The sequence below is a fragment of the Silurus meridionalis genome, chromosome 12, assembly GCF_014805685.1.
Source record: "Silurus meridionalis isolate SWU-2019-XX chromosome 12, ASM1480568v1, whole genome shotgun sequence".
In the NCBI taxonomy this organism is placed as follows: domain Eukaryota; kingdom Metazoa; phylum Chordata; class Actinopteri; order Siluriformes; family Siluridae; genus Silurus; species Silurus meridionalis.
The window spans coordinates 26,050,880-26,073,836 of NC_060895.1; the positions used below are offsets into that span (position 1 = coordinate 26,050,880).

Genomic DNA, 22,957 nt, shown 5'->3' on the forward strand with positions numbered 1-22,957 from the left:
TACTGTATATGACTGGAATTACAAAAACAGATATTTGACTTGAGTCTGATTGGCTCTAAAGCTGAGAGCGGGGACTGTGCTGTAGTGACGATCACTCAGGAACAATTTGTTTATTTCATGAACGAGTAGAATCTAAGAGTGATTCATTTCTTTTCTACTACACGTGCATGAGCAAAGCATTGCACAATACCTGTAGGTTATGTACAGGTTTCCCTGCTTTAAAAATCTAAACATCTGTTTTTAACTGAGAACTAAAAACCTCTATGGGTGAAGCCTGCTGAATATAAAAGGGGAGTTTAGGACCAACTACTGAAAAAGCGTGATCACCTTTCAGATTCTTTTTGGACTGAGGAACAGCCACAGCGTGTGATTTATAGATCTTAGTGATCAGGCCGATGTGTACGAGATTACAGATATAATTTGGGGACAAATTGTGAATTGCTACTGAATAAAATGAACTCAATAACTAAAAACTATTGGTTTAAGTCACTACAGTGATCTGATCTTCCCATCACTACTGCGCTGTTCAATCCCAAACCCCAATTATCCAATTAGGGCAAAAAAGATGAAACTGGCAACCAGATTGAACAGTTTCTCCATCACCATACACTACTGCCGAATGAAGGAGAGAGAGAGAGAGAGAGAGAGAGAGAGGAGGACTCTGTGTGTGTGTGTGTGTGTGTGTGTGTGTCTGTCTCGTGGGCTCGCGCGTCGCTCTCCGTTAAAATTGCAGACAGCCAGGAGGAGATCGGAGGCGCGCGCAGGACAGGAGGCGCAGGATCCGGGATCTAATTAATTAAATTGATTTGTTTGCGCGGCGCGTCTTCAGAGGGACACGATCTACTGAAATAAACAAGAACCTGCGCGAGGTGCAGTTTTATGCACGCACACACACACATACACACACACACACACACACACACACACACACCCTTATCCGGTTTTTTTTCTTTAACACAAAGCGGAGGAGGAAAGGGACCGGGAAGCGCAGTGTTCTGAGTGAGTACACACACACACACCATACAGACCCGATACACGCTGTCTGTGTGTGTGTGTGTGTGTGTGTGTGTGTGTGTGTGCGCGCGCGCGATCTGTTGCGATAGATTAATACATGCGCGAGAGTACAGTGATGGCGACTGCGAGCGCGCGCTTATTCTCCTAACATTATCTAAAGCACGCCCTTGTTTACGGAGAGGTTATGACACTGTGTGTGTGTGTGTGTGTGTGAAAGCGCGTACACGCCCATTATAATGGTGATGATGTACATTCTGGGTGGGTGGGAAGCTTCAATATGGCTGTGTGTGTGTGTGTGTGTGTGTGTGTGTCTCTAGGTGACAGGTAGGTTTTTTCCTCATTTCTGCGCATGATCAGGACTTTATAATTATGTATTTGTTTGTTTTGTATTAACCCGATATAAACAATTAAACAGAATAATTGCTGATTAATTAAATTAATTGATTAAAACACAATAAAATATTATTTTAAATCTGTAAAAAAGCTTTTAAGTGAAAGTGGAGTGTTTATTGGAATATAATATGAAATGTAGAGATCACAGAGCGCTGGATGGCGTCCACAGGAACAGAAGTGTTTATTAAAACAATATCCGGTAATTAAATTAGTTTGATGTTTTTATGCTGCAGAGGCTAAAAGCTCCATCACACTTCAGTCATTTATAATTAAACTGTGACCTTTATTAAGTTTTAGATTTTAATTATAAAGTTCATTAATGATGATAAATGATGAGCTGATTTTACATGTTTTTCTATCAAAATTATATTTCAATTAAAATAATCTTTAGTTTAAAATGAAGTGATATATTATTTCTAATCAAATTTATTATGTATTTATTTATAATAATATTTATTCATGTTGTTTTTTCTCATTTATATTTATATTATTCGTATTATTATTATTATTATTATTATTATTATTATTATTATCCTGCAGTATTTAATTAGTAATGTAATGAACACACTGAATAAAATAATGTATTTATCTCTCGTTATCTCAGTACCGAAGCGATCGATCAGGTCAGAGGTAATGTTAGCATGAGCTCAGCTAGCATTGTGTGCCGATAATGATCTGCTTTCTGATTGGCTGATGGAGTTTCTGCAGCCTCTATACTGGGTGTGTGATTTGGGACACGCCCCCCTGGCTGATTTGTTTACATTTTTTACCCCATCACATGCATCACTTCCTGTCTTTCTCTCAGTCTCTCTTTCGCTTAACTACCCTGATACCCGCATCACTTCCTGTCTCCCTCTATCAGTGAACTACTCTGATACCCGCATCACTTCCTGTCTCCCTCTATCAGTGAACTACTCTGATACCCGCATCACTTCCTGTCTCCCTCTATCAGTGAACTACCCTGATACCCGCATCACTTCCTGTGTCCCTCTATCAGTGAACTACTCTGATACCCGCATCACTTCCTGTCTCCCTCTATCAGTGAACTACTCTGATAACCACCTCCACTGACAGCCACTGACACAAACCTGTCCTGTTCACTCTGACCAAAATATCTCTCTCACACACACACATTCCTGAATAGAGTGTGTGTGTGTGTGTGTGTAGTTGATCAGCAGAAAGCTGTAAATCCTGACACTGGTGTAAGATGTATAGTTTTGTGTATTTTCACTAAATGTTGAGTTGAAGGTTCTCAGGTTCCTCCCACATGGTCCTGATTGTAAACAGGAGAAGAATTTCTCCTGCATATTCTCACATGCCTTTCTGTCTGATGTGTGTGTTCTGGAAATCCTGAAATTTTATCCACTGAAGGTTTTCGGAACATCTCGGAACTAGGCTGAGATTCTTCTCTAATAAACACAGAGTTTTAGCAGCAGGTCAGAAAGGGTTTGTGGTAATGAGGAGGAGGAGGATAAAGGTGATCATGATCAAGATGATGATTAAGAAAATGGTGATGCCGACAAACAACAACAAAGAGCAGAGCAAAAAACAAGAACCAAAGTCCAAAACCAGTAAACAGGCAGGCAGAAGAGGGATCAGGATCAGAATCAGGAACAGGAACAGGAACAGGAACCAGGCAGGGTGGTGAGAATAATTCCAGGGAAATGGAAAGCCGGTGAGATAATCTGGCAGGGGGTAAAGCTTTTAAGTGTCCTTAAAAACCGAGTGCACGGGAAAAACGGCAACGCACCGCGAACCCAGAAGATCCTGACAGATGATGAGGATGAGGGTGATGATGGTGAGCTGGAGGATGTGGATGAAGGTGATGATCAGTGTTGTGCTCGTTACTAAAAAATAGTAACTAGTTACAGTTACTCGTTACTTCATTTAAAAAGTAACTCAGTTACTTTGTTGATTATTTACACCAAAAAGTAATGTGTTACTGTTAAAAGTAACTTTTTAGTTACTTTTTTAAAGAATCTTCTTTAATGTTCTCATTAATCCCCTTTTATGCGTTTATGGTCTACACACACAAAACTGAATTAAACACAGAGTCATTTATAAACACTATTTTATTAAAGTCAGAGCAGCACAAACTGAATATATCACAAGCATTTCTGAAATAAAGAACAAAACAAGCTGAATAATAAATTCACAATCAAACACTAAAGTGAGCTCTTAAACATGTTCCTTTCACAGCTGAAGTATGAAAACTATCAACAATGTAGAACAGAACACCGGGTTAGTACATAGCTTCTAGCTCCTCAGGCATGGAGTTCCTGGAGCAGCTTCAACAGATTGGAGTTGCTGTTTATCGCAGTAGATACGAGCTTCAAACCAGAAAGACACAGCTTACATTAGACTAAAAAGTTTTTGTCTTTATACTCAACTAAAGTGAAATAATGATCATATTTCCACTTTGAGAAACTCGTCTTGCTCTCGCCTCGACTCGCCATTACTGCCGCACAGACCTGAATAAACAGAGACACGCCCACAGTGCGTCTTCGTGTTTACAGTGGTTCATCCACCAATCCTACAGCGCGTCTCTGCTGTAAACAGGTCAGACTGTAGTCTACACTTCAGCCCAAATTCATTCATTTATAAAAGTAACGGGTAACGAAACATTCACGGTAACGGAGTTACTTTATTTAAAACTAACGCGTTATAGTATTAGTTACTGTTAAAAGTAACTGCGTTACAGTAATGTGTTACTGCCCAACACTGGTCATGATGATGAAGTGATGATGAGGATGATGGTGAGCAGGAGGATGAAGGTGATGATGGTAAGCTGGAGGATGTGGATGAGGGGTGATGATGATGATGATTGATGATGATGATGATGATGATGATGATGAAGTAATGGTGAGAATGAAGGTGATGATGATGATGAAGTGATAATGAGGATGATGGTGAGCAGGAGGATGAAGGTAATGGTAAGCTGGAGGATGTGGATGAAGGTGATGATGATGATGATGATGATGAAGTAATGATGAGAATGAAGGTGATGATGGTAAGCAGGAGGATGAAGGTAATGATGATGATGAAGTAATAATGAGGATGAAGGTGATGATGGTGAGCAGGAGAATGAGGATGAAGGTGATGATCATCTTTAGCATTAGCGATGCTAACCGCTCACTCACTCTTCTATTTTACATGTATAGCATTACGACACCATTATCCAGTGCGACTGTTATTACAGGTATACAGCTGAGCGTTAAGGGTCTTGCTCAGGGGCCCGGCAGTAACAGTTTAGTTCTGCTGGGATTTGAACTCATGACCATCAGAAATCCAACATCTTACCTACTGAGCTTCCACTTCCCAGAAACTTCTAATAACTTCAGTGCTACACATATCACTCACTAACGCTAGTGTATAGTCTTTTACCATGCTAACTGTCTTCAACGCTAGATTCTGGTTCTGAGCTGTTCCTGACTCGTGTATACAGCCGAGACGAAGAGTTCATGTGTGAACAGTTCATGCTCAGATCAGAGCGTGTGATCAGTGTGATCATGCTTCTCCCTCCGGCTGAGTTCAAGAAGAAAACTTCTTTGTCTTTAAATCAGATCTGAACATCACACACGCACACACACACACACACACACACACAGTTTCATGGCTCAGGAAGATCATTGGATTTTGTTAAATGGTATTTCTGCAGGGCACGGAGTTACTCAAACACAAAATTTATATACATTTTATTCCAGTTGGTTGGAGTTCAGATTCATCTACAGGGAATCAATTCAACAAGATTAGATTAAGAGTCGACTCATCAGCTTTTATTCATTCAGTGTTGATTAATGAACTCCCAGGAATAAAGTGCACATGGCAGGAAAACTTCATTTCAAGTTTAAGATTTCACATCATATATACCGTAATTTATATATATTATTAGACTATTAAGCGCATATATAAGCCACACCCACTGAATTTTAGAAAGATGTTTATTTTGAACATAAATAAGCCGCACCTGTCTATAAGCCGCAGGTGTCTACACTGAAACTAATGAACTTTACACAGACTTTAATGAAAGACAGTGTCTGTTACACGGCTTGTATCTAAACAGTAGCCTACCAAGAAAATCATTGTTCACCGTCTTCCTCCTTCCTTTCACAACTATTCCTCTCGGGAGTTTATCTTTTGGCATCGTCGTGCGTTTAAAAATCCGTGCAGCTCAGAACACAGGTGAGGTGCGTTTTTTCGTTTCTGTTCGGAAATTTCATTGGTCTAATGTTATGGGGTTCAGTTTTTTGGCTTGAAGTTTGTGAAACCGGGAAAAACCCAGGAAAAATCCATAAATTAGCCGCTTCGTTGTTTAAGCTGCGGGATTCAAAACGTGGGAAAAAGTAGCAGCTTATAGTCCGAAAAATACGGTACACATTTACAGTGATTTATGATTCTCTTCAAAAAATGGTGAACTTTTCGGAAGCATGTAAATCCAGGAGAACCCAAACCCAAAACAAGAACATGTGGAGCATGCGCAGTAATGCAGGAGAAAGTAAGGATCTATCAGAAGGATCTATTAGAATCAGGACCTATAGATCGAAGGGATTAATTGTGCAGAGTCGATTCATTTGATTTCCAAAACCATTCATTTATTTTCATTTATTTACAGCTGCTGACACAAACCCAAACTCCTGTTCACTCTGACCAACACACACACACACACACACACACACACACACACACACACACCACCCTTTATACCATGCTCAGGGTCAAGACACTTCCACAGACCATTTGTACTGAATAAATCCTGGAATCTCACCGCTAATTACTGTTTCCCAAAACATTAGTGCACACACACACACACACACACACACACACACACAGTGTTAGGGATATGGTAGATTTTTTTTACAAGCCCTAGTAAATATGGTGTTGATTGGTCCATATAAACAGGAAGTTGATGTAGATGTGGGGTTTGAGTGTCTGCGTTTGACAGGAAGTTGATGTAGATGTGGGGTTTGAGTGTCTGCGTTTGACAGGAAGTTGATGTAGATGTGGGGTTTGAGCGTCTGCGTTTGACAGGAAGTTGATGTAGATGTGGGGTTTGAGTGTCTGCGTTTGACAGGAAGTTGATGTAGATGTGGGGTTTGAGCGTCTCGTTTAACAGGAAGTTGATGTAGATGTGGGGTTTGAGTGTCTGCGTTTAACAGGAAGTTGATGTAGATGTGGGGTTTGAGTGTCTGCGTTTAACAGGAAGTTGATGTAGATGTGGGGTTTGAGTGTCTGCGTTTAACAGGAAGTTGATGTAGATGGGGTTTGAGCGTCTGCGTTTAACAGGAAGTTGATGTAGATGTGGGGTTTGAGCGTCTGCGCTTAACAGGAAGTTGATGTAGATGTGGGGTTTGAGCGTCTGCGTTTGACAGGAAGTTGATGTAGATGTGGGGTTTGAGCGTCTGCGTTTAACAGGAAGTTGATGTAGATGTGGGGTTTGAGCGTCTGCGTTTAACAGGAAGTTGATGTAGATGTGGGGTTTGAGTGTCTGTGTTTAACAGGAAGTTGATGTAGATGTGGGGTTTGAGTGTCTGTTTAACAGGAAGTTGATGTAGATGTGGGGTTTGAGCGTCTGCGTTTAACAGGAAGTTGATGTAGATGTGGGGTTTGAGTGTCTGCGTTAACAGGAAGTTGATGTAGATGTGGGGTTTGAGTGTCTGTTTAACAGGAAGTTGATGTAGATGTGGGGTTTGGCGTCTGCGTTTAACAGGAAGTTGATGTAGATGTGGGGTTTGAGTGTCTGCGTTTAACAGGAAGTTGATGTAGATGTGGGGTTTGAGTGTCTGCGTTTAACAGGAAGTTGATGTAGATGTGGGGTTTGAGTGTCTGCGTTTAACAGGAAGTTGATGTAGATGTGGGGTTTGAGCGTCTGCGTTTAACAGGAAGTTGATGTAGATGTGGGGTTTGAGCGTCTGCGTTAACAGGAAGTTGATGTAGATGTGGGGTTTGAGTGTCTGCGTTTAACAGGAAGTTGATGTAGATGTGGGGTTTGAGTGTCTGTGTTTAACAGGAAGTTGATGTAGATGTGGGGTTTGAGCGTCTGCGTTTAACAGGAAGTTGATGTAGATGTGGGGTTTGAGCGTCTGCGTTTAACAGGAAGTTGATGTAGATGTGGGGTTTGAGTGTCTGCGTTTAACAGGAAGTTGATGTAGATGTGGGGTTTGAGTGTCTGCGTTTAACAGGAAGTTGATGTAGATGTGGGGTTTGAGTGTCTGTGTTTAACAGGAAGTTGATGTAGATGTGGGGTTTGAGTGTCTGTGTTTAACAGGAAGTTGATGTAGATGTGGGGTTTGAGCGTCTGTGTTTAACAGGAAGTTGATGTAGATGTGGGGTTTGAGTGTCTGCGTTTAACAGGAAGTTGATGTAGATGTGGGGTTTGAGCGTCTGCGTTTAACAGGAAGTTGATGTAGATGTGGGGTTTGAGCGTCTGCAGATCTGGAAGTCAGAAGAGTTTGTGCGTCTGCAGGCTTTTCTTCCGGTTCAGTGTCTGGAATCAATTTACAGAGGAATGCAGTGGACTGTACTGAAAGCCTGAGATTTACACACACACACACACACACACACACACACACACACATCATTCCTGCATTGTGTAAATTAGCTCCTCCTACAATCTGGATGTGTTGAAGCTGAATCAAAGGACGACGTGTCATTTTCCTCAAATATTTCATATTTACCCTCTGTCTCCCGATTGCTTTCTGTCGCTCTGTTTCTCCGTCTCTTTGTCTCTCTGTTTCCCTAATGCTTTCTCTCTTTCTGTCTCTCTCCTTTTGTCTCTCTGTCTCTCTTTTTTTTGGACTATGAACAGGAGTAATCTCTTGCTTCTCCTGTATTGATCTGTTTTACACACACACACACACACACACACACTCTCTCTCTCTCTCTCTCTCTCTCTCTCCATATTGATTTAGTTGCTGATTCATTTTGAAACTAATGCACAGATTCAGATTGTGTGTGTGTGTGTGTGTGTGTGTGTGTGTGTGTGTGTGTGTGTGTGTGTGTGTAAATAAGATATGATGGTGTGTGTGTGTGATGTGTTGTTTGTGTTGTTACTCTGCAGGATGTCGGAGGCTCTGACACAGCAGGAGAGACTACAGGCCATCGCTGTGAGTATAGACACACGTGCCTGCACACACACACACACACACACACACAGACTCATATTCACATTTTCATCAGTGTTAACAAATGGAGCATGGCTACTGTACCTATCAGGGCCAGTAAAGTGGGTGGGGCCAGTGTATTTAATGATCCCTGTGAAAGGGGAGTGGCCTCTATCTATTAGTATCATTGAAAGGGTGTGGCCTTAATACCTTCTGTAGCTATTAGTATCAATGATGAGGGTGTGGCCTCTTTATCTATTAGTATCAGTAATGTGGGTGTGGCCTCTGTATTTATTAGTTTCAGTGAAAGGGGTGTGGCTACTGTATCTATTTGAATCAGTGATGGGGGTGTGGCCTCTGTGTCTATTAGTATCAGTGATGGGGGTTGTGACCTCTGTATCTATTAGTATCAGTGATGGGGGTGTGGCCTCTATATCAATTAGTATCAGTGATGGGGGTGTGGCCTCTGTATCTATTAGTATCAGTGATGGGGGTGTGGCCTCTATATCTATTAGTATTAGTGATGGGGGTGTGGCCTCTATATCTATTAGTATCAGTGATGGGGGTGTGGCCTCTATATCTATTAGTATCAGTGATGGGGGTGTGGCCTCTATATCAGCATCAGTGATGGGGGTGTGGCCTCTATATCTATTAGTATCAGTGATAGGGGTGTGGCCTCTGTATCTATTAGTATCCTTGATGGGTGTGGCCTCTTAATCATTTTATTATCTCGTGTGAAATATACCTTTCAAAATCTAGAAATAAATGTTGTATTTAATCTGTGTGTGTGTGTGTGTGTGTGTGTGTGTGTGTGTGTGTGTGTGTGTGTGTGTCAGGAGAAGAGAAAGAAGCAGGCTGAAATAGAGAATAAGAGGAGACAACTGGAGGATGAACGCAGACAATTACAACACTTGAAGGTACCTTAGAAATATACACTAAAGTGTGTGTGTGTGTGTGTGTGTGTGTGTGTGTGTGTGTGTGTGTGTGTGTGTGTGTGTGTCCAACTGTCTATTTAAAGTTGCTTTGTTCAGATGTGATTATGAAGGTGAAGCAGGGGTCATTATTTCAGCTTCCACAATTCCAGTGTGTGTGTTAGAATCATGCAAATAATGATCACAGGTAGTTACAGTAAATCACAGGAAGTTATAACTGTGCTGATAATCAGTACATCAGCAACCGAGAATAACTGTAGCATAAAAATTCAGTTCTGTACAGATCTCTGGAAACCATCGCTGGAAAACATCTGTTTTACCACAGTGTGTGCAATGACAAAGTTTAAAAAAATACCTCATAACATCATTATCAATTTTGCAGATGTGTTTCTCGGCATGTCAGCTAAAGGGGTGGGGCTTGGGACATGGGTGGGGCTTGGGACAGGGGTGGGGCTTGGGACAGGGGTGGCTTTCTCAGGAGCTTTATCTGAAAAGACTTTCGAACATTCAACTGATGTTTATTAATCTGGTGTTAAAACTGTGTGTGTGTGTGTGTGTGTGTGTGTGTGTGTGTGTGTGTGTGTGTGCGTGAGTGTGTGTCCATTTTACTTGCTATTGTTTTTCTGCTGTTGAACATTTGAGCCTCTGTTTCCCACCGAGTGCTCAGACTCGCACTCCACCCCTCTGAGACACCAACGTAGTGTGTGTGTGTGTGTGTGTGTGTGTGTGTGTCATGATATGATGTCAGAGGAAACAGTGCCAGAATAGGCCAAAAAATAGAGAAATACAAAATATAAGAAGGAGAAGAAGGAGGAAGAAAAACATGGCAGGTGGAGAGAAAAATAGAGAGAGAAAGAGAGAGAGAGAGAGAGAGAGAGAGAGAGAGAGAGAGAGACAGACAGATGGAGTGGGACAGAGAAAGGTGGAGAAAGAGAGGAGGGAGGAAAGGAGAAAATGAGAGAGGGGAGAGAAAGGAGAGGTGGGGGTAAGAGAGAAAGGGGAAGAGAGGAGAAAGGGAGAAAGAGAGGGGAGAGAAAGAGAGATGGTGGGAGGTGAAGGGATAAGCAACTGGTCTGTACTGTATTGAATGTCACAGCTCTGAGTGTGTGTGTGTGTGTGTGTGTGTGTGTGTGTGTGTGTGTGTGTGTGTGTGTGTGTGTGTGTGTGTGTGTGTGTGTGTGTGAAAGAACAGACATATCATCATAGCAGGTTAGACATTACCTCACACACTGGTTATCGTAGTGCTGCGCTCTGATTGGTCAGAAGGTGTTGATTAGTTCTCTATAGCAGCAGTAGTGCAGGATGAAAGTAATGTCCTCGTTCACAGGGGTGTGTGCTGCACTGATATCACACTGATACCTGTTTATGGAGGGAGTCTCCAGTCTCAACACTTTGGGATGCTATAGAGATGTTGTAGTGCACATGTGTCAAACTCAAGGCCCACGGAGCACATCCGAGATGATTTTATAAAGATCTATTATTATTGTTATTAATGTCCCGGCGGTATGAAACGCTGATAACACAAACTACAGATTCCATAATGCATCGCTTCAGCTGCCTTACCGAACACTAGACTACCTGAGAACATTCCAGCGTCAATCAAGTGGAGCTTCTGTTGATGTATTTAACCCTATTGTACAGTTATTGTGAAACAGCGCCTCACAGTGGTGAAGAGAAAAGTTGACTCTGAGTAGATGTTTACTGACACTGGCGGTAAACACGTGTATTTGTGGAGTGGATGTGACTGTAATTAAAGAATTGAATCTAAAACGGAACTACGAGACAAAACATCAGGAGAAGCTGAAGAACCTGAATGCAGAGCAGAAGATACAGAGGATAAACAGAGGAGAAAACAGAGGAGAAATCAGAGTCTCATCAGCCGGTTATTTACTGAGGGAGAGTTTCTGAAGATCTGCAGGATGGAGCTGTGAGACGTCTGGTGTTTGACAGGAGATATAAGCGATAAGAGATTTAAAGTTTAAGTTGATTTATTCTGGAATAATATTCCTGTCTGCTTTTATTTATGTTAAAAAACATTTAGTTTTGTTGTGTTCAATAAATATTTATCCTTTTCAGCCCACAACCTCAAGTGTGCTTTGAGTTTTAGCCCCTGTGCAATTGAGTTTTGACACCCTGATGTAGGGTGTTGTGATGATATTGTGAGGATGTTGTGAGGGTGTGGTGTGGATGTTGTGAGGTGTGGTTGAGGGTGTTGTGGTGTGGATGGTGTGATCTTGTTGTGAGGATGTTGTGAGAGTGTTGTAAGGGTGTGAATGTTGAAATGGTGTTGTGAGGGTGTTGTGGTGTGGATGTTGTGATTGTGTTGTGAGGATGTTGTAAGGGTGTTGTAAGGGTGTTCTGAGGGTGTTGTGGTGTGGATGTTGTGAGGGTGTTGTAAGGGTGTAGTGAGGGTGCTGTGGTGTGGATGTTGCAAGGGTGTGGTGAGGATGTTGTGAGGGTGTGGTGAGGGTGTGAATGTTGAAATGGTGTTGTGAGGGTGTTGTGGTGTGGATGTTGTGATTGTGTTGTGAGGGTGTTGTAAGGGTGTAGTGAGGGTGTTGTGAGTGTGTTGTGAGGGTTTTGTGGTGTGGATGGTGTGAGGTGTAGTAAGGGTGTTGTGATGTGGATGTTGTAAGGGTGCGGTGAGGATGTGAGAATGTTAGGTGTTGTGATGTTGTGGGTTAAGGGTGTGGTGAGGGTGTTGTGGGAGTGTAGTGAGGATATTGCAAGGATGTTGTGAGAGTTTAGTGAGGATGCTGTGAATTTGTTGTTTGGTAAGGATGTTGTGAGGGTGTTGTGAAGGTGTTGTGGTGTGGATGTTGTAAGGGTGCGGTGAAGATGTGAGAATGTTATCAGGGTGTGGTGGGGATGTTGTGAGGGTGTGGAGAGAGTGTAGTGAGGGTGTGGTGAAGGTGTTGTTAGAGTGTAGTGAGGATGTTGTGAATATGTTGTGAGAATGTGGTGGGGATGTTGTGGGTTGAGGGTGTGGTGAGGGTGTAGTGAGGGTGTTGTGAGGATTTTGTGAATATATTGTGAGGGTGTGGTGAGGATGTGGATGTTGTGAGTATGTGGTGAAGGTGTGGATGTTGTGAGGATGTTGTGAGGGTGTGGATGTAGTGTTGTGAGGGTGTGGTGGGGATGTGGGTTGAGGGTGTAATGAGGATGTTGTGAGGGTGTGGTGAGAGTGTAGTAAGGGTGTGGTGAGGGTGTTGTAAGAGTGTAGTGAGGATGTTGTGAATATGTTCTGATGGTGTGGTGAGGGTGTGGATTTCGTGAGGGTGTGGTGAGGGTGAGGATGTTGTGAATATGTTGTGAGGGTGTGGTGGGGATGTTGTGGGTTGAGGTGTAGTGAGAATGTTGTAAGAATGTTGTGAGGGTGTGGCAGTGATGTGTGTTGAGGGTGTAGTGTGGATGTTATGATGGTGTGGTGAGGGTGTGGTGAGGATGTTGTGAATATGTTGTGAGGGTGTGGTGAGGATGTGAGAATGTTATCAGGTGTGGTGGGGATGTTGTGAGGGTGTGGAGAGTGTAGTGAGGGTGTGGTGAAGGTGTTGTTAGAGTGTAGTGAGGATGTTGTGAATATGTTGTGAGAATGTGGTGGGGATGTTGTGGGTTGAGGGTGTAGTGAGGGTGTGGTGAGGGTGTTGTGAGGATTTTGTGAATATATTGTGAGGGTGTGGTGAGGATGTGGATGTTGTGAGTATGTGGTGAAGGTGTGGATGTTGTGAGGATGTTGTGAGGGTGTGGATGTAGTGTTGTGAGGGTGTGGTGGGGATGTGGGTTGAGGGTGTAATGAGGATGTTGTGAGGGTGTGGTGAGAGTGTAGTAAGGGTGTGGTGAGGGTGTTGTAAGAGTGTAGTGAGGATGTTGTGAATATGTTCTGATGGTGTGGTGAGGGTGTGGATTTCGTGAGGGTGTGGTGAGGGTGAGGATGTTGTGAATATGTTGTGAGGGTGTGGTGAATGTGTTGTGAGGGTGGTGAGGGTGTAGTGAGAATGTTGTAAGAATGTTGTGAGGGTGTGGCAGTGATGTGTGTTGAGGTGTAGTGTGGATGTTATGATGGTGTGGTGAGGGTGTGGTGAGGATGTTGTGAATATGTTGTGAGGGTGTGGTGAATGTGTTGTGAGGGTGTGGTGAATATGTTGTGAAGGTGTGGTGGGGATGTTATGTGTTGAGGGTGTAGTGAGGATGTTGTGAGGTGTGGTGAATATGTTGTGAAGGTGTGGTGGGGATGTTGTGTGTTGAGGTGTAGTGAGGATGTGAGAGTGTGGTGAATATGTTGTGAAGGTGTGGTGGGGATGTTGTGTGTTGAGGGTGTAGTGAGGATGTGAGAGTGTGGTGAATATGTTGTGAAGGTGTGGTGGGGATGTTGTGTGTTGAGGGTGTAGTGAGGATGTGAGGTGTGGTGAATATGTTGTGAAGGTGTGGTGGGGATGCTGTGTGTTAAGAGTGTAGTGAGGCTGTTGTGAGGGTGTGGTGAGGATGTTGTGAATATGTTGTGAGGGTGGTGAATATGTTGTGAGGGTGTGGTGAATATGTTGTGAAGGTGTGGTGGGGATGTTATGTGTTGAGGGTGTAGTGAGGATGTTGTGAGGGTGTGGTGAATATGTTGTGAAGGTGTGGTGGGGATGTTGTGTGTTGAGGGTGTAGTGAGGATGTGAGAGTGTGGTGAATATGTTGTGAAGGTGTGGCGGGATGTCGTGTGTTGAGGGTGTAGTGAGGATGTGAGAGTGTGGTGAATATGTTGTGAAGGTGTGGTGGGGATGTTGTGTGTTGAGGGTGTAGTGAGGATGTGAGGGTGTGGTGAATATGTTGTGAAGGTGTGGTGGGGATGCTGTGTGTTAAGAGTGTAGTGAGGCTGTTGTGAGGTGTGGTGAATATGTTGTGAAGGTGTGGTGGGGATGTTGTGTGTTGAGGGTGTAGTGAGGATGTGAGAGTGTGGTGAATATGTTGTGAAGGTGTGGCGGGATGTCGTGTGTTGAGGGTGTAGTGAGGATGTGAGAGTGTGGTGAATATGTTGTGAAGGTGTGGTGGGGATGTTGTGTTGAGGGTGTAGTGAGGATGTGAGGGTGTGGTGAATATGTTGTGAAGGTGTGGTGGGGATGCTGTGTTAAGAGTGTAGTGAGGCTGTTGTGAGGGTGTGGTGAGGATGTTGTGAATATGTTGTGAGGGTGTGGTGAATGTGTTGTGAGGGTGTGGTGAATATGTTGTGAAGGTGTGGTGGGGATGTTATGTGTTGAGGGTGTAGTGAGGATGTGAGGGTGTGGTGAATATGTTGTGAAGGTGTGGTGGGGATGTTGTGTGTTGAGGGTGTAGTGAGGATGTGAGAGTGTGGTGAATATGTTGTGAAGGTGTGGCGGGATGTCGTGTGTTGAGGGTGTAGTGAGGATGTGAGAGTGTGGTGAATATGTTGTGAAGGTGTGGTGGGGATGTTGTGTGTTGAGGGTGTAGTGAGGATGTGAGGGTGTGGTGAATATGTTGTGAAGGTGTGGTGGGGATGCTGTGTTAAGAGTGTAGTGAGGCTGTTGTGAGGGTGTTGTGGTGTGGATGTTGTGAGTATGTGGTGAAGGTGTTGTGGTGTGGATGTTGTGAGGGTGAGGGTGTTGTAAGAGTGTGGCGAGGATGTTGTGACTATGTTGTGAGGGTGTGGTGAGGATGTTGTGAGGGTGTTGTGAGGGTGAGGGTGTTGTAAGAGTGTGGCGAGGATGTTGTGAATATGTTGTGAGGGTTTGGTGAGGATGTTGTGAGGATGTGGTTTAGATTGTTGAATTGTTCAGTGCAGCACTGCTTACTTACAGAAGGAACTTGCATCATCATTGTGTGTGTGTGTGTGTGTGTGTGTGTGTGTGTGTGTGTGTGTGTGTGTGTGTGGTACATTAGTGTATTGTCCCAAAGTGATAAACTTGGTTCACTAATAGCTGCATGTTTTCGTCAGTCTGAGAGCTAATCAATGAGAGTTTTCAACTTTTAAGCCGCATTTAAGACATTATTTTTGCATAGTTTTACACACACACACACACACACACACACACACACACACACACACACACACACACTCCACTCTCCACCCAAACAAAAGCCTTCAATCTTAATTTCATTGAACTCATTATAGTGATTCTGGAAGCTTCTCAGATGGTGATCACTGCTGGTGAACACACTGTCCTTCCTCTCATCTTCACATGAAGCTTCTTCTCCTGACTTACCAAACATACATATTTCTGCTTCACTGCTGAGTCTTGACCGCCAAGGGGGATCATTCTTACACTGCTGGACAACTTCTTGAAGCTTCATCATCATCATCCTCATCCTCATCCTCATCATCATCACTTCATCCTGACTGAAAGAAGGATCAGATTAATGATGAGGTGGTGGTGTGTCAGGAGGAGCACCACCACTGCTTTATTGTAGGATGTTCTTACACCTGATCTGCTCTCCTAACATGAACAGAACATCCACCTGAGACAAGACGGCATCTTCTATCAGAGAGAGAGAAGCTATTGATGCTTTGTCAATGGTGCATGTAAACCATCATGCCAATAAACATCTTTAAGATTGGAACTGAGAGGCAGACAGAAAGGAAAGATAGCAAGAGTCAAACAGAGAGAGAGAGAGAGAGAGGAAGAGAGAGAGAGAGTAGACATTAGTGCATTAGTGTAGCTCAGCTCACGTTACAAGAGTTCCTCATCATTCTCGTTCTTCCAGTGTTCATCTCCGTTACTCTGCTTTTCTGTATTTAATTTCTCTCTTTCCTCAAAGTTTACTTTTTATTTCCTTTTATTTCTTTTTTTGTAAATTAGGATGTTTTTATAGGTGAATAAACATATGAACAGATCTGTAATGAAGTCCTGAAAATAACCCTGTTGTTTACTGTTTGTTGTTGTGGCGGTGCAGTCGAAGGCCCTGAGGGAGCGCTGGTTGTTGGACGGTGCGCCCTCTAGTGGAGAGAACGAGTTTCAGAGACAGCTGCAGGAAGACGAGATTAAAACCCGGGTACTGGAGCAGAGTGTTCTCAGGTGGGTTCTTCACCTGGTTCTTTACCCATGCTTTCCTTTAAATAACCCTGACGGAGATGTAAAGCAGGAACACTTCAGCTGGAGACATCGTGATGATATTCTTTTAGAGCTGAGAATGAGATGAGATAGTTTAATATAGTATATGTAAGGTGATGATACCAATATTTAAACAATGTTCATTGTTCAAAGTGCTATGAATAATCCAGGTGTAAGTGTGCAGGTGAAACATTAAAATAGTATATGGTGATAATCCACACTTAGATAATCCTCTTGTTCCGTGGTCACTTCCAGCATTGAGGAGTTCAAGCTGTTATTGACTGCAGAGCGAAACCAACTGAATGGATCAAAATAACACTTCATTTTTCATTACGTATTTTATATCTGACGCATTACATCTACAATTCTGCTGCTTCGAATCACACACACAGATGAAGTAGTGCCAAAGATCAAATTAATTAACATGAGTTATAATAAATAGATATTGAAAGATAATGAAGCTGGTGCTGTTTTTTGTTCTGTTTCTCATTTGAAAATTTTTTCTCCAGTTCATCAAATTGTTTTGTGCCTCCAGCTGTTAATGAAAATCCCCAGTTACACCATATAAGTTCACCACACGCAAAACTCCTTCATGGAGATCAGTGAGGTCATTAGGAAATGTGTACAATCGCCGTCTCACTCTGGATGGAACTGGTTCTAGATGTCACTATGGGTACAGGTGTTTATAATAAGCAGAACATTCATTTACATTCATCTGACAAATGCAAACTACCTGCATGCTCAACGCTCTGAACTCACCTGAACTTCCAGCCAATCACAATCCACTATCCACAGCTGAACTTCCAGCCAATCACAATCCACTATTCACACCTGAACTTCCAGCCAATCACAATACACTATTCCACACCTGAACTTCCAGCCAATCACAATACACTATTCCACAGCTGAACTTCCAGCCAATCACAATACACTATTCCACACCTGAACTTCCAGCCAATCACAATCCACTATCCACAGCTGAACTTCCAGCCAATCACAATCCACTATCCACATCTGAACTTCCAGCCAATCACAATCCACTATCCACAGCTGAACTTCCAGCCAATCACAATCCACTATCCACACCTGAACTTCCAGCCAATCACAATCCACTATCCACAGCTGAACTTCCAGCCAATCACAATCCACTATTCACACCTGAACTTCCAGCCAATCACAATCCACTATCCACAGCTGAACTTCCAGCCAATCACAATACACTATTCACAGCTGAACTTCAAGCCAATCACAATCCACTATTCACACCTGAACTTCCAGCCAATCACAATCCACTATCCACAGCTGAACTTCCAGCCAATCACAATCCACTATTCACACCTGAACTTCCAGCCAATCACACACACTATTCCACACCTGAACTTCCAGCCAATCACAATCCACTATTCCACAGCTGAACTTCCAGCCAATCACAATACACTATTCCACACCTGAACTTCCAGCCAATCACAATCCACTATCCACAGCTGAACTTCCAGCCAATCACAATCCACTATCCACACCTGAACTTCCAGCCAATCACAATCCACTATCCACAGCTGAACTTCCAGCCAATCACAATCCACTATCCACACCTGAGACTTCCAGCCAATCACAATCCACTATACACACCTGAACTTCCAGCCAATCACAATCCACTATTCACACCTGAACTTCCAGCCAATCACAATCCACTATCCACAGCTGAACTTCAAGCCAATCACATTCCACTATCCACAGCTGACCCTCCAGCCAATCACAATCCACTATACACACCGAACTTCCAGCCAATCACACTCCACTATATATACATACATATACACATATAAATATGAATATATATATATATATAAGTACACACACTATCATTGTTTTGAGTAAATCTGTAACATCAGTTAAAACACTTTTGTTTTATTTCAGTATAAAGATCAGGGAATTTCTCGCTCTGTTCTCCTGATAAAAATACAATAATAAAATAAAAATGTAAAAAACACGGCACGTTTTTACAAACGTTATGACATCAGTAAATGGATGTGATGTGTGTGTGTGTGTGTGTGTGTGTGTGTGTGTGTGTGTGTGTGTGGCAGGTTGGAGCAGGAGATCGAGGAGCTTGAGAACGGAGTTCCTGCAGATAAACAGGACGCTATAAAGGTAAGGATCAGTAAAAGAATAAACAATAATTATTCCTAACAGTTTATTAAAGAAAATCAATTCTTCATCATGATTACATGGTTGTAGCAGTTGAAACTCTGTCTCTGGTAAGAAAGTTTAATTTCTTTCTTTTCTCCCTATTCAGACACCAGATGGCCCTGGGAAAGGTATTCTATATTTTGTATATAAATATTTTTTTTTTTAATCTGATTTCTTTCTTTCTTATTTCTTTATTTTACATCCTATAAAGAAAAAATCAGGTTCTTTTTTCTGATGAGGTTTTATAATAAATAATTATAATTCATAAATTAAATGTTTATTCAGTGAAAATGTTTGATTGCGTATAAATAATACATTTATTACAATTATTTAGAAATGTTATTTTAAGTTAAGTTAAAATAAGGCCAATGTTCTGACTGACTTTTATTTTAATTTTAATTTTTGCTCACAACATGAAGAAAACATGAACACGGCATAAAAAACAGTTTATAACTGAGACTAACACCATCGTAGTTTTGGTAAACATGGAAATCAGATTTCTGGATGGTTAACCTTTAACTTAAATATCTTTAAAAAAATATTTTCGAAAAGGCTTTATCCTGCTTTAAACGCTAACACTTTTAGTGCTAACACAATTTTTTTATTTTAGCTTTGAATTTTAGTTGATTTAGTCAAGTGAAGTTTATTTCTATTGCGCTTTACACAACAGACATTGCCTAAAGGCAGCTTTACAGAAATGTAAGAGTGAAGGTGAATGGTGTGTATTCATCCCTGATGAGCACCATGGAGACTGTGGCAAGGAAAAACTCCCTTAGATGTCATGAGCCATTTATTCCCCTATTTTGACCTTCTTCTCCAGTGGAGAACGGCGTCCCTAAAGCCAGGCAGGTGACGGGCATCGAGGCGAAGCTGGAATGCACAAATCTGGACGCGAAGGCCATCGAGAACGCGAGTGCGGATCACCCGGTCACCATGGTGTTCATGGGCTACAAAAACGTAGAGGACGAGGATGAGACCAAGAAGGTTCTGGGCATCGAGGATGCAGTGAAGGCTGAGTTCGTCGTTATCGAAGATGGTGAGAATAAAGCGGCGACAGAGGATGGAAAGAACGAAGAGAAAGCTCCTCTGAACGGCGCCCCCTCCAGCCCAGATGACAAAAAACAGGACGAGGCTGCAAACGGAGAGGAAGCAAAAGAGGGCGCGGTCAAGAAAGAAAAGCAGCCCTGCAAGTGCTGCACTGTCATGTGAGCACGGGGAAGGGGGGTCAAAACTTTTACTCAAAATAAATACTAAATATTATACAAAAAAAATACAAAATCCAGAGAGGAACTGCTGACACTACGGGAAGTCGTGAGAAGTAATATGAGAAATACGTTGTTAATGTTATCGCTATTATAAAGAATACAAACTAGCACAATGCTAGCCATCACTAATGACATCACTAATGACATCACTGTTGCTAAAGGTAATATCAAGGAGATTTTATTGCTGATGTACCTCTTAAAATGTATAAATATATGACTTCACTGGTAGCATAGTCATTTATACCTGACCGCAAGTCTTTTTTTTATGATGACACAAAAGTCTGGCAACCATGGAAACGTGACAGGTCTATCAGGAACATCAACATTTACCTCAGATCTGTTGATCAATCACTGGGAAAAGACTCAGAAATGATTATTATAATGATAATAGCATCAAATCTTGGAGTTAGCGTCAATCCTACTAACCGTACTGCCAAAGACCATTTTACTGCCGAAACAATGCGGTGGCTATCTTTTATATCGCCATTCTGAAGGTGCAGGAACCATGGAAACGAGACAAAAAAAATCATGCTGTCTGATCAAAATGAGCTGGAATTACCCTTAGCATCAGACCGCTAATTCTTCAGGAATGAAGTCAGAACACCACTGCTAATACTAATGTCATTATCACTAACGTTCATGTCATATATTTGTGATAATGATGATATTTAATATATTTATAGTATTTAGTATATTTTTCATCCATTCTACTGCGAACAATGCTAATCATTTAGCTAGCTAACACATCTCTGCTCTCCTATGATGACAGTATAAAGATAATCAGGCTAATAAAGCATTACTAGCATCGCTGCTTGTTTTATTAGCGATAACGTTCATGGGCTCAGTTAGCGTTGTGATGATTAGCTCCGTGTGGATGCACTTCCTCTCGGTCTTTGTATTTCTATATAAATGTAACGTATTTGTACGTTTGTTGTTTAGTTTGTACTTCTTTTTTTATTTCTATTGATATTTTTCTATATTTCAGTCTTGACATTTCTATATATAAATATAAACTTATATTTTCATTATGTAATTTTAAGTAAGTGCTCGTTGGAGGGACAGAAGGGCGGAGTTCGGTGTCCTTTCACTTATTTGATTTTATTTCTAAAGGAAAATCCTGAAGGAAATCTCGTTTTCTCTCACGTAGTGTTTTTCGAAACCTATACTGACGTCATCCGTGAGATCAGAAATATTATATACAGAGTTATTATGCTTTTATAACGCGTGTAACGTGTGTTTTATTTTGTGTTTGATCATCTCAGACCACTGTGAGGATGTAGTATATACACACACACACACACACACACACACACATTTCACGGTAGGAAACGATGTGTGTAAAGTGTGTAAATAAATGTGATGTACGGTTTATGCCGGGTTGTGATTCACTCCTAAGATAAAATAACGCTAACAAAAATTTATTTTACATCAAAATTCATCACTGTGGGCGTGTCCCCCCAAAACTACACATACTATTTACTACATAGTGCACATAAACACCATAATCACTCCAAACCACACATCCTATTCTCTATGTAGTAAACATGAACACCATCATCATTCCATTAGGGGAGTGTCCTAGAAACCACACCCACTATTCATCAATTAGTGATCATTCCACTGGGGGTGTGTCCCAAACCCATTATTTGCTATATAGTGCACATAAATGGCAAAATCAGTCCACTGGGGGTGAGTCTCAAACCACACATTCTGTTCATTATGTAGCGCTCATGAACACAATCACTCATTTGTGGGTGTGTCCCAAGCCAGACCCACTATTCACTATGTAGTGCACATAAACACAATTACTCCAGTGTGGGTGTGTCTCAAACTCATCCCAGCAGGACTGGTTTTAGTTTCTCTGGCATGTGGAACCTGAAGCTCGTTCGTGTTGTCTGTGTTTCTGTTTGTGTAGATTATGAAACCCTGTCCTTGGTTCTTGTTGTTTCCTGCTGTGCTCCAAGTTCTCCATGCAGGAAGAAATACAAATAAAGTCTGTTGTGTTACAGCAGCGGCTGCTGTCATTCCTGTTCATTTCAAACTCTACAAACATAAATTCAATAAAAACAACAACAAACACAACATTCCTTAAATACAAACAGAAATCTTCTGTACAGTCCACTCACATTCCTCCAGCAGTTCTCCATCTCTTCAAATTCAGACATTCATTCAAAACAGATGAATGTAAATATGCTAATTAGAGACGTCCTCTGATTCTACAAGCTCCTCCCACTTTACCTAAAAAAAAGAGTTGTTCTTAATTTGCATACTAGAAAAGGATTGGCTCCTACATTTAATGATACAATAAGAACATCACTGCAAAACTTTATTTAAAAAAAAAACTCTAAAATGTAGGCGTTTATATATTATAATAATAATAATTATTATTATTATTATTACAAAAATAATATTTATAAAATGTAGATTTGTAAAGCATTGATAATTCAGCTTCGCTCAGAAGTCTGATGTTTCTATGTGAAGATGAATTAGTCTGAGTTATGAATTGGGAAACGTGAACCTGGGTGTTTTATTGGTGACGATCTAACGTACAGTAGACGTGTTCTCACAGACGTGTTCTCATTTACATATTCAGTGACTTGGGTGTGGGCATGTCCAGTGATGATTGAGCAACTACCAGCAGGAGTGAAGGTCGAGGTCACAGGATCATCTAATGATTTGTTGTGGAAGATGAATTGCTCATTGCACAGTCACTGGTTTCACCAGGGCAGGTTACTACAGCATGTGACATGATACTATTCTGTGTATCATCTGGTGCATGAATGTTCTGCATGTGTGAACATTATGACTATAAGTTCTCCTGGAGCAGGAAACCTGAGGATGAAGCTGAGTTGATGAAGCATGTCCTTGAGATCTTCCTCAGTTATGAGGACATTCTGAGGTACTAGCTTTTAGGGGGAACTACACACATTCTCAGCCTTTTCTCAGTGTGTTTTAATGATTAAAGTAAAACACACAATTTAAACACTGAATCAGTTTCACACTTGTACAGAAATCCA

At 41.8% G+C, this 22,957-nt stretch overlaps 1 protein-coding gene across 3 annotated transcripts; it reads left to right on the forward strand.

Moving 5' to 3' along the window:
* The first annotated feature begins 669 nt into the window (after positions 1–669).
* palm1b (paralemmin 1b) lies at positions 670–21,951 on the forward strand. Of its 3 annotated transcripts, XM_046863566.1 has the most exons (8): positions 670–869; positions 963–999; positions 8,465–8,510; positions 9,344–9,424; positions 16,331–16,452; positions 18,573–18,636; positions 18,782–18,803; positions 19,496–21,951. In XM_046863566.1, the coding sequence occupies exons 3-8, from the start codon at positions 8,466–8,468 to the stop codon at positions 19,882–19,884; spliced, it is 723 nt and encodes a 240-aa protein (XP_046719522.1). In that variant the 5' UTR covers positions 670–869; positions 963–999; position 8,465; the 3' UTR covers positions 19,885–21,951. The 3 variants fall into 3 exon arrangements, with proteins under 3 accessions (XP_046719522.1, XP_046719520.1, XP_046719521.1); XM_046863564.1 differs by lacking the exon at positions 963–999; XM_046863565.1 differs by lacking the exon at positions 670–869 and having other exon boundaries at positions 883–999.
* The last annotated feature ends 1,006 nt before the right edge of the window (positions 21,952–22,957 follow it).

Excerpts from the sequence above, each read along its gene's own strand:
- palm1b (XM_046863566.1), top strand. The coding sequence starts at position 8,466 with ATGTCGGAGGCTCTGACACAGCAGGAGAGACTACAGGCCATCGCT. Across the intron at positions 8,511-9,343 it reads AGAGACTACAGGCCATCGCT|GAGAAGAGAAAGAAGCAGGC; the intron begins GTGAGTATAGAC and ends TGTGTGTGTCAG. Across the intron at positions 16,453-18,572 it reads CTGGAGCAGAGTGTTCTCAG|GTTGGAGCAGGAGATCGAGG; the intron begins GTGGGTTCTTCA and ends TGTGTGTGGCAG.